This window comes from Ascidia mentula, chromosome 2, assembly GCF_947561715.1.
Source record: "Ascidia mentula chromosome 2, kaAscMent1.1, whole genome shotgun sequence".
Lineage (NCBI taxonomy): Eukaryota > Metazoa > Chordata > Ascidiacea > Phlebobranchia > Ascidiidae > Ascidia > Ascidia mentula.
In genome coordinates, this window is record NC_138567.1 from 13,579,937 (window position 1) to 13,592,569 (window position 12,633).

Genomic DNA, 12,633 nt, shown 5'->3' on the forward strand with positions numbered 1-12,633 from the left:
TCCTAATGGAATAAATTATCTTTGCTGGCTATGGAACGCTAGAAGCACGATTTAACAAACTTGGGAACATTTTTCTACATTGATGCCAAAAAACTCTAACGCACGGTAAGTATCACATTTTATTAACAATAGTCCGAGGCCATCAGGAACCGCCAATCACAATACAACGCCAAAAAGTAACGAAAGTACATTGAACAACAACTTTCAACTGCAGCTGAGTGTGTCAATACTATTTGTAACTATCAATATACTAAAGCAGGGGTTTCGAAAAGGTAACCATTAATATACAAAGGCAGGGGTTTGAAAAAGGTAACTATTTATGTACAAAGGCTGGGGTTTCGAAAAGTTAACCATTAATATATAAAAGCAGGGGTTCCGAAAACGTTAACTGTCATCAATGAAGTGGGCGTCAAAGTTGATTCAATTACAGACAATACCTACTCGAACCTAAATTTTATGCTGCGTTGTATGCCGTTCACCAACATTACGCGCAACTTTCGATCGAGACCAAAATACATACCGCTGCTAACGTGCTTCACGTATGAAGCGTTACCGACGACATCAAATCCGACATTGAAGACGCAATCGCACCAGTTTTTTATCGACGCTTTATCCTTTAAACGGAGTGATTGCTGTTTAGGATCTGCAGCTATAAACTTATTTCCATCGCTGATGTATCCTTTATTTCCCGTCCAGGCGGTTGTTGCGAAAGTCCACTTCGTAAAAACATTATAATCGTAGAAATGGAGCTTTCTCCCTTCATGATACAAAAGTTGTCCCGAACTAAGTTCACGAAAGACTCTCATTTCCTTTTGCAAAATGGTGCCATAATGTCGATTACAATCTTCTTTGTGTTGGTGCGCTGTTTTCTGTGACTTATATTGTACTTGCATTGCTGATGTCGGATTGTTCTTCGTTTGCGAAACGCTTTCCCCTTTATTACTTCTGTGATTCTTTGCTACACAGGTTATTCTCGGTAAATATAGCTATAACCGCTTTAAAAAGCTGTAGGTTGCGCTGGAAAGGTAAAAATAGCACGAGTAAATGTCACTGCATAGCCTTAACTTGAGTAACGCATTGTTTACAAATAGCAGCATTCCTTTGATAGATTTTCTTCCCTCGGAGATAAGCTCGCTTCAGATAGCGAACCGATGGTATTGACGTTACGGTCGCTCGCGTGTACTGGCAATTATTGTTGACCCAAACAAACGGAAGAAGCCAAGGTCATTTTATTTAGGGGATGGCGTGACTGCATTTTTTCCGCTGTTGTCGAACTTCTCCGATCAGTAAAATTTAGGCATTTCGACTTGTCCCAATTATATTTTTGTATTAACTGCGACCTGTTGCTGCGAACTGCTTGTTGACACTAACTTGGATAACTAAACCACCAACAACCTGAATAAAGTGGCGCAGTTGTGAATTTAGGGAAAACTGTCACTCTGGCAAAAAAACGTATGATGGTCGTATTCCAGCCTTTTCGTCCGGGACTTCATCAGGGTTATTGAGTAACCAAGACACAAAAATCACAGAGATCATGCCAGAAAAAGAAAAACGTTAACACCGCTCGCAGCGTAACATGATAGGAAGATGCAATGCAATGAAGTAAAAAATACATTTTTTGTGGTCGGTCTCGCATTCCAGAGCTTGAAGCTTGTCAAAAGAAACTCGTGGCCCAAATGCAGCGGCACGTTTACGCAACGCAGTCTAGCATCTACCCTTCGATACTCAAGTTCTTAAGAGCGAGGATGGCTACCAAACAACTTCACTCTAAACAAGTTAGAGGATTTGTTTTGCGAACCTTGGAATTTAGCTGCGCATATTTTTGTAATAATTTGCGTATTTTGATAAAAAAATGGCACAGAAGCGTTAGAGCTACTAACACTAGCAGTATCCTATGGCTCAAATGCGTTAAGTGTCGGTTGCTCAAATGCGTTAAGAGACCCGCATATTAAATTTGATGAACAGCTGATAGCTGTGATCGCCAAGCAAAGACCTGCGCAGGGGCGATCCTGCCAATCATGCCATTGCATGAAATATTACTGCATATGTAGTTAGTCGTGCAAACGCTCGCTGGGCTTTGTAACAATAGGGCTTTGTAACTGGTGTGGCGCAGCGCAAGTAGCATAGAATAATATCATCGAACGTCTTTGTTTGCTTGCCTCAAGTTGTAAGTTCGTTTAAAGCGCGAATGACGCTTAAACAGTTCATTTGCACAAGAAATTATTTGTAATCCGTGCGCAAGCACGTGTTGCATGATGCATAAAAATATTCAGTTGAGACGATTTTACCGACATTCTATACCACGTCATGGTATTGTTAGTGTCTATGTCAATGTTCCAATGCATTTCAATGATACAAAGGAATGTACTTTTCTACAAAAGCTTTCAATGATCGTACACGTTAGTATGAGCTGATGTGCAAATTCCATTGAGGTGATTTGTATTGACCGTTTTTGCTGAGCACACACCTTATGGTCGTACAAAGATATACACGTGAATGACGCTAACAACACTTATGTCCACTGCAAACAGTTTTGCACAAAACGAGACCTAAAGTCAATAAACGAAACGCAACGATTTGATTTTTTCCTGAACCAACACAATATTTTCGCGATCTTTACCGACACCAAAATACAGAAATGAAGTCCCTTCATACATTGCGACGTGGTGCTTCCGCGCGATTAAAGTTCTTTTGAATAATGCTGCTTTCAACTATACAGTTTTGATACAATAAATTTTCTTTGCAGACTATGGAACGCTAGAAGCACGATTTAACAAAGTAAGGAACATTTTGAAACGTAAACTCCATATACGCACTTCGTGTATTGAAAACTCCAAAAGCTCCATAAAATCAGTGGTTTCCGAAAGTTTACGTTGACTGTCATAAATGAACAAAGTTAATTACATTACATATAATACCTACTAGCACGCAAACTTTATTCTGCTTGTCTTTTCATTTCACCAACTTTACGTGCAACTTGCGATCGATGTCAAAATACAAAACGCTGCTAACTTGCTTCACGTCTGAAGTGTTATTGACGACATCAAATCCGATTTTGACGACCAGTCGCACCAGTTGATTATCGACGTTTTATTTCACACGCGATGTAACTGACGTTTGTTTTTTTAACATGTTTCCATCGATACTGGATCCTCTGTTCCCGTTTCAGATAGTTGTGATGAAGGTTCACCTTGTTCACACGGTTTAGTACGGTTGCTTTCTGAGTCTCTTTTGTATCGTTTTGCTCCGTTTTTTTTCTTGTTTTCTTGTGAGACCGTATGAGTTCGTTTGTTGTTTCTTTGAGGAATAAGAGATCCATCTCTTTTTATCCAACCCCAATTTTCGGCTTTAAGTACATTAAGATTCAAATTTTTCCACTGACAAACCTGTAAAGCTGACACTTAATTGCTAGTATGTTATTTTTAAAAACCACACATTTAAGGTGCAAAATGAAATTTACTGAGAAATTATAGATATATTCATGCCAGATTACCTGCAAGTGCACTCTGTTTGAATGATAGCGATTATCTTTTGTTGTTGGCGGTAATTTCTTGAAATCGACAACGGAAGGCGACTTTAGCATTTCGTTGAACCTACTTTGACGCAACCCGTCCAGAGAACTAATTGATCCTGGTTCCCCAAAACTGTATCCAACGATAATGGATCATTATCTAAGGTTATAGGTGCAAAAAGAACACTCATATTTACGCTTAGATTAGCTTTGTTTTTTTATACTGACCTTGCCAACATAATTTCTTCACCTGCTTTGGCTATTTCATCTTGTGAGACTTCAGTTTGACCGAACTTGTCAGCAAGTTTTTGAATGTTTCTGTCTTTAAGGTTTTCCCACACCTTATTTTTGCCTATGATATAAATTTGAATATTGTATTAATAATAGGAAAATTTATGGTGCGTCGTCGGCTCAGTCGTCAGGTTTTCATTACAACACTTTGACTGACGCTGGTTGGCATATGCATAAAAATGGCTCTCTGGTAATAATCCCGGGTATTTACGACATTTTGGTTGCCATGCAACAACCATGAAGGTTTTTTGAACCTTAGACCATGTCATAGTCCATTACATTCCTTTTCAGTGGTAAAAATTATAATTGATTTAAAAAGAAAACTGTTGTAAATTAATTAATTGCTTAAATCCAAAAATTAAATCACACTCATTAATCTTACCTTCACCATACGTTGCAGAAGTTGTGTCACATCCGCTCCAAGCATGAGCAAACAGCAACTTCTCAGCTGATTCAGATTTATTCAATTTTTTTACAATATTATCTATCTCCCAAGTCTCCTGTTTGTTTTTTTGTTTACATTGAAAGTAAATTGTTTTCCTTCTCATATTTGCAGCATTCCAATGATAACATAAAAGAACCAGGATATCTACATCTTCAGTAACCACGACAACTTTTTTTTGTCTTGATTTATCCAAGGCTATGTTTACTAAACTGGTATCTGCATCACTTTCGGCGCAATGTACAGAACAACCTTTTTCCTCAAACATTTTACTTAACATTTCTTTAATCTCCTCCTTTTTGTTTTTGTCACTTTCAAAATTGATGCCCCAGTAGGGGTCATCTTCCTTTTTTGTTGCAGTTTCATAGCGTCTCCTTTGTTCATGGTCTTTCGTTGAATTTGTGGCAGAATATCCATCAAATACAAGTGTTAGGTTTTTTCCAACGTATTGCTTATTAATAAAAGTATCAACGTATTTTTCGACGTCTGACTTTGATTTTAGATTTTTGAACTTGTGTACCAATGGACCACCATCTATCACGTAATCTTTGACATCAATATTCGTTTGTGGCTTGCTCAAGGTTAAAAGATTTTTTTTTTGTTTTGTTTTCGGTGTTTTTCTCATCCATTTGCCGGAAAACAATGAGCTGTCTTCAGCCACTTCGTCCTCGCCGAGAACTTCCATTACAACCGTTCTAGTGTACAATTCCAAAGTTTGACGGTTTCTTTTTACAATAGTGGCGCTCGATACTAAATGCAGTAGTTAAACCACATGCAAACTGTTTGGACGAAAGAATCTTTGCAATAATGTACAAGAACTCTAATGCTAGCAAAAACATTAAAAGAAGCTTGATTAAAATTGGAGTAAAACTCATAATGTAAAATTGCGTAAAATGACATGCAAAGGATAAAATTCAAAACCCGCAAAAAAAGACTTGCAGAAATGTTTCGCGTAACGACCGCAATCTGCCTTCGGTCTTCAGGTCAACGATTACCAACTACATCGACAACAGAAATTTGCCCCTATAGGACTGCATTATTGTACTGACTTATAGGTGGTGCTTCAGGAAGTAAACAAGTATCCAATGCTACCAGTGCGACAATTGCTGCTTTTGCGTTTGGACGACTTATTTTAGCCTCTGTTTTTGCTACAGTCATGTAAAAAAGCTCCATGTAGAATCATATTTCCAAACGTACGGCGCTACTAAACGTGACAAAAAGTTTGCTGAACTGGTGGCCAAATACAGTCTTTATAAACATTGAAAAAATTGGATCGTCCTGTGCTGCCTCGTGCGACTGACGTTCTTTAGAATTTACGGAAGCTTTTGTGTCGAGGCTGGTGTCACGTATTATTATTGAAAACAAATCCAGAAGTGTCCTGAAGTAAACCGTAATACTAAGACGCCTAATGTGCGAAAATGTAGTGAACGCGTGTTATACCATTATGGTTATAAACATGTCTCTGAAAAAAGTACCTGCAACCAGTTTCCCTTCAAAGAGAAGAAACAAAACCGTTTAAAGTTTAACAAACCCTTGACTAAGACAAAATGGAAATCCAATGTGATAAACCACCTGTAAAACCTTAACTCATTCAAATTGCTTTGAAAACGAAGTAATGTTGCTGTGCACAAGAACTTTTCCTTATTCAACCTTTTGCTATTTGCACTTATATACCAGTGGACCACCGTCTATCACGTATTCGTTGACATCAACATTCGTTTGTGGCTTGGTCAAGATTAAAAGTTTTTCTCTTAGTTTGTCTTTCTGTGGTTTTCCCATCCAATCGCCGGAAAACAATGAGATATCGTGGGACAAGATCAATTTTTCCAGTGCGGCAAGATCCATTTTAAACCGTTGCAGTGTACAAATGCCAAAGTTTGGCTTTTTCTTACGATTATACTGACGTTCACTACTCGATATAAATTGTATTTAAACCACACGTAAACTGTTTGGTCAACAGTATCTTTGTTATAATGTATAAGAACTCTAATACTAATAAAAACAATCAAAGCCTCTTGATTAACATTGGAATGAAACTCATAATGTACAATTGCGTAAAATTAGCACGCGATGCGTAAAACGCCACAATAGGCAGGAAAAAGACTTGCAGACATGTTCAGTGTCTGCCATTGGCCTTCAGCTAAATGGTGACATCGGCCAACAGATGTTTGTGAAAAAGGACCAGGTTATGCTTCAGGAAGTTAAGCATGTATCCCAGGCTACCAGTCAATACAGTATTTGTTGCTGTTGCGTTTGGACGACTTATTTTAGCCTCTGTGTTTGTCATAAAACTACATATAGAACCATATTTCCAAAGGTGCAATAAAACGAGACAACAAGTTTGCCCAACTGGAAGCCAAATACAGAGAAAGAAGTCTTTGTAAACATTGAAAAACTTGGATCGTCCTGTGCTGCCTCGTGCGACTGACGTTCTTTAGAATTTACGTAAGCTTTTGTGTCGAGGCCGGTGTCACGTATTATTATCAAAAACAATCCCGAAGTGTCCTTTGCCGTAATGAACCTTTTGCTAAATGTACGCGACACAGTGCCTCACTAGTCTCAAGGTAAACAAAATTATTCATATATATAATACAATGACACTGTATATTTTGAGGTTGGAAAAAGTGGTAATTACGAACATATAGCTTGGAATTTTCCAACCACCTCCTTGCAGTAGTTTTCTACCCCGAAGTGGAATTTAACCACCTAAAATCCACCTCCTTGCTGTAGTTTTCCATCTCACAAATTTTGTACGCCCCTCACTGAGTTACCGTGAGGTACTAATGCGTCTCTGGCCTCGCACCCAAAAAGGTCGATTGTTGTCTCGATAGTAACTCGGCCTCGTAGGTAACTTCCCTTCTACATCTTGAGGTTACTATTGGAGTTAAATAACTCCTTTACACAAGTCTGTGAGTCTTCTATGTAGTCTATCTCCCGACTAAACACATACATCAACCAAGCTTCACACCAGTTCAAAATTATTCACAAATCCATTTAGCCTATTGTCGATGATCCAATAAAGTAATACAATACACAGCACAGAAATTTCTTGAAAACATAGGCAGTACTAAAGCAGAACCAGCAGCCTAGACCCTTACCCAGCAACAGTTAAAACACACTGATTGGCAGACGCTGCTATGGTCGCTCTGCTAAAATAGTCCGCGGTTGGCCACTTGTACCTTATACCTTGCTTACCGATTTGGTCGATTACGTCAGTTATTTATATGACTAGATTACCTAAGTGCCCTAAATAGGTCAATTATGTTAGTTTGACTTCGTTTTCCGATTAACTGAATGTAATTATGTTTATTTTCATTTTATTTGTAATTTGGAAAGAAAAACCTGTATTTAACTTGACCTTGTATTTCCTACTAAAGTGTACGATCAGGAATTGACCTAAACCGGAAATTAGTTCTTCTTTTTTCCCATGTCGTTTTATTGGACATTACAACTTGGACATGCGTTGAACGCATGGTTACAATAACTTTGGTTTTTAACTCTCGGTCATAACATAGTTATTAGATTTGGGTCTTTTTTGTGTATACTGTAACATACGTCACAGAAACCAGTGCTTGTATTGCGTAATGTCTTGTGTGCAATATCGCACAAGCATTTGCTAGCCCGCTACCTATTGGATATTTCGCAACATCCGACCCTAGCCGAAACATTATCCCAATCTCTCTCGCGCGACTGACGTCATTAGAATTTACGTGACCGGTGTCACGTATTGTTATTGAAAACAATACCAGAAGTGTCCTTTGCCAATTTTGCCTTAATTAACCTTTTGCTAAATGTACGCGACACAGTGCCTCACTAGTCTTAAGGTAAACAAAATTACTTATATCTAATACAACGACACTGTAAATTTTTAGGTTGGAAAATAGTGGTAATTACGAACATAGCTTGGAATTTTCCAACCACCTCCTGGCTGTAGTTTTCCACCCCGAAGTGAAATTTACCCAACCTAAAATCCACCTCCTTGCTGTAGTTTTCCACCCCAAAGTGGAATTTTACCACCTAAAATCCACCTCCTTGCTGTAGTTTTCCACCCCGAAGTGGAATTTTACCACCTAAAATCCACCTCCTTGCTGTAGTTTTCCACCCCGAAGTGGAATTTTACCACCTAAAATCCACCTCCTTGCTGTAGTTTTCCACCCCGAAGTGGAATTTTACCACCTAAAATCCACCTCCTTGCTGTAGTTCTCCACCTCACAAATTTTGTACGCCCCTCACTGAGTTACCGTGAGGTACGAATGCGTCTCTGGCCTCGCACGCAAAAAGGTCGATTGTTGTCTCGATAGTAACTCGACCTCGTAGGTAACTTCCCTTCTACATCTTGAGGTTACTATTGGAGTTAAATAACTCCTTTACACAAGTCTGTGCGTCTTCTAAGTAGTCTATCTCCCGACTAAACACATACATCCACCAAGCTTTAAACCAGTTCAAAATTATTCACAAATCCATTTAGCCTATTGTCGATAATCCAATAAAGTAATACAATACACAGCACAGAAGTTTCTTGAAAACATGGGCAGTACTACAGCTGAACCAACAGCCTAGACCCTTACACAGCAACAGTTAAAACACACTGATTGGCAGACGCTGGTCGCTCTGCTTATATAGTTGGATATTTCGCAACATCCGACCCTAGCCAAAACATAATCCCAATCTCTCTCGCGCGACTGACGTTCTTTAGAATGTACGTGGTGTCACGTGTTGTTATTGAAAACAATCCAGAAGTGTCCTGAACTGTTTTGAAGTCAACTTTAAAACCGACACGCTTATTGTGCGAAACAGGGATGAACATGGAACTTGAATCGTATGAAACCAAGGTTGGTGTTCCTAAATAATCTGATATTTCTTCAATCAACGTGTTGTTTAAACACCGTAGTATTAGTAATTCAAGCCAGACTTGGTTTATGTTGTTTTTTTGAAAAAAACTCGTTTTTGTGGTTCACAGTAGACGAAGAAACTCCAGTCAAAACTTAAACACTTCCCGGTTTCGTTGATTATTGCAGAAATATTTAATGCTTCTGTCCTTTCAGTTAAACAGACTGTGCCGAACACCCCTCGCCAGGACATACGTGCAAGTTGATGTCGAGGTGCTTGCAAAACGGAGCGACAACAGCATCGTGCATTGCTCATCGTCTCTCTCGATTGACCCTCGTTCCCTGATCCGTTATAAATGTTGGACGGAAAATCACCACGTTTTCACTAAATTTAGTGAAATATTTGCACATGTACCGACACAAGTGTTTAGTTCGTCGTTGACTCTGCATGCATATCGGGTCATTTTGCATGCAAGCATATTGTCCACTTTAACTGGATATGTAACGTATTTGAATGCTGGGTAAAATGAGCTGGGTACGTGCACTGCGACAGTTACGCTCAGAATTTCGCCATTGTTCATCGGAACGGATATATTTATTGACCGCAGACAAAGGATTTACAAGCATTGGGAACAATGGATTTACGGTGGCGCAACTTCCTTTGCAACAGCCACAAGTTGAGGCACATTTCCATTTTAGTAAATCATTAAAGATGTGGAGAATCGTAAAAACTTTTCCACAGCTTTTCGTTTATTCAGGTTGTGGTTGTTGACAAAAATTATACAAGTCCTGGCAATTACTTTTCAGTCCCCTGTTGCGTCACGAATCAGACACAAAAACGCCTATCCTGGCGATGGTAGCTTTTGGATGAGTTTTTGTACGATACGATATTTTTGATCTAACTTGTTTGTTTATTCATTTGAATTGTGCTCGTTTTTTTACAAGAATTTAATGGACATTGGTTGTTTTACAGTTATAGCGTGTAAAGTCACTTAGATGATGACACTTGAAGTCCTGAAACTTTTTCCGCAAAATATTAGTTGATCACAGTCCCGCCCTTAGCAGTCAGATTGATACCATGCACCTTACATATAGAGTCGATCAGTTTTACCCAACACTACAAACCGCCTGTATATTTGCTTTAAAAGAAAGTTTCGCAAGCGTTCTTATACCTCGAGAGATAGACAAACAGCAGTTTTAATTTCCACATACGAGTTCACCAGCTGACATCATGTAGCTAACCTACTTGTCGCTTGTAAATTTCTGTGATACTATTACCCCATTTGCATTTGAAATCTTTAAATAATCCCGTTAAAACCTTTCCCCCAGTCTGGTCATTGATGAATGGTAGCATGATGTCTTGGTTATTCGTCCGTGTTGGAATACATACTTCTGCTGCATTCATGGCCCAAGTCAAAGATGCTGCAATTGCTCACAGATTGTTTATGCAATCGAAACTCCAGTTTATCTACCGAGTTTCGCAGTGCTGGGGAACAAAAAATGGAGTAGGGACAATATTTGCTCAGTTAATTATCGTCGGCTTAAGTGAGGAAAGTAAAATATGTCAATTTGTCAATGATGTAATATGTCATAAGTCGTAAATTCAATTTCAGTTAATGGAGAAAGACTGCGGACATTCCCAGATGTAGATAGTTTATTGACTTAGTAGAAACGAAAATGCGACATTTAAACTGATAACTGTGCATCTTACCAAAAAGGAGATAAATAATGGCGGAAAACTGTGATGTCTAGGTTGGCTTTTGAATATATATATAGGGTTAAGAAGGTTGTTGAGCTTTGTTTGTTGTTTATCGTAAACAACGCACACTAGGGTTGAACCACAGGTTCGAAAGAAAACCAGAAGAGAGAAATAAGGTATTTGGCAAGCTCACGTTACGCCACAGCATCGTTTTCTGCTTGAAAATTTACTGCATCTCAGTTTTCACGTTTTGGGGTTGCAAGTAAGTTAAAGTATGACACTAAAAAGTGTTTTCAATATAGGCTAAAACGAATAAACAAATAAACAAAAATTAGAGACTTAGCTAAAGCACCAAGCAACACTTTAACTCAACCCTTTACATAGCAAGGCACATTTAACGACCCTTTAAAATGCTTGGTAAACATACAAGCTGCAAGCATTTGTTCATCGTAAAGAACTGCAGAAATAATTGTCAGGGTCAAGTGCAGGTTTGTTGTGCTGGGTGAACAAACAATGCTTCGGCAATCAAGTTTAAAGCCAACAAAGCTTTAAATATAGAGCATGCCTCGAAAACGCTTGCGCCTTGATATTTTAGAGCTTTGGTGTTCTGCGATTTTGACTCAGCAAAAACGTTCTGCGTTTCATTGCTGGAAATACAAATTTAGTTATAAAAGTTGTTTGCAGGAGATCCTAAAACCACAATTTTCTTCAAACAAAATGTCTCCACTTTTGCGTACCACTAAAATCATCAACAGTAATCTTATGGTGGTCGATGTTTCTCGTGCTGCAGCACGATTCAGCATGCTGAATCAACAACGTGGCAGTGCCCAACACTGTGCAACTTGTGCATAACATGTTTGTTGTACCCAAAGACCTAATGTTGTTTAATGTAGGCGTTTTAAGTATTTACATAAGACGGCGCAATCTTACCGGTATGACGTACACCAAATTTTGAAAACCTATTATCAACAATCTTATGTGTCGGCCTGGTCAACAAATATCAATTGACGATCCAACAGCGAGTAAATACGTATTTGTAAGTCAAGCACCTGGACTCGTTGGTCCGAAAGTTTCTGTTCCCCTGCGTCAAATTAAACAAAGACTTATCGTAAAATTTAAGTGGTGTTTGCCGTATAGCTGGTTGGCGGAAACGTGATGTGGTTTCCCTCAAATGATTGAGACGATCTCTGCATTTTTTAGTGTTTCATAGTAATTTGCTGCACCGGATCCTGCAACGCGGACCCGATCGAGTAATAAACATAAATTTAACGAATAGCTGCGAAATAAATAAAATAAAAAATTTTGCACATTTTTCATTTCAAGACTCTCCTGTTCTAAACCATAATTCTTAGCCTTCCTTTGCACGACGTTTTTTCTAATCACTAAGCACACTATACTTTGCATATATACTATCTACGTCTAATTTCCAATAGTAATTTTGCAAAATCCCTATTTGTAATCAAATCACAATGTATATTTTCAGCGCCTATTAAATGTAACTGTTTATCTGTGGTTTCATAAAAGTTGCTTATTACATATCCAAGGACAATGTCACGGTGTAAATTTACTTCCTCTGGGTGACCGCAAAACCACGCAAAGTATTTGCCTTTAGCAAACAATCAGCCTTGCCGCGACACGCCAAAATTTTTCAGACAATTTAAATTCAAGTCCGTATAGCAGTCTGGTCGCATAGAAAGCGGAACAAGATCACTTTGGCGTACTTTGGTTAGGATTGCTTAGGTATCAATTCCAACTCATTGTTTAGGCTCTTATGGTTTATCAGGTGGTTTATTGTAGCAAAAAATGAATACAAGTAGGTAATGCTTAACTAGTTTGTCTACTCTCAGGTAACAACAATCGT

The 12,633-nt window shown here is 38.5% G+C and overlaps 1 protein-coding gene across 2 annotated transcripts; it reads right to left on the minus strand.

Annotated features, from left to right (window-relative positions):
- Positions 1 to 2,470: 2,470 nt before the first annotated feature.
- LOC145889472 (uncharacterized) lies at positions 2,471 to 5,125 on the minus strand. 2 transcript variants are annotated; one of them, XM_082980431.1, is made up of 4 exons: positions 4,185 to 5,125; positions 3,740 to 3,863; positions 3,494 to 3,644; positions 2,471 to 3,386 (listed from the first exon to the last, which is right to left on the minus strand). In XM_082980431.1, exons 1-4 carry the CDS (start codon positions 4,927 to 4,929, stop codon positions 3,126 to 3,128), a joined length of 1,281 nt encoding a protein of 426 aa, XP_082836557.1. In that variant the 5' UTR covers positions 4,930 to 5,125; the 3' UTR covers positions 2,471 to 3,125. The 2 variants fall into 2 exon arrangements, with proteins under 2 accessions (XP_082836557.1, XP_082836558.1); XM_082980432.1 differs by having other exon boundaries at positions 3,240 to 3,394.
- Between the last annotated feature and the right edge of the window lie 7,508 nt (positions 5,126 to 12,633).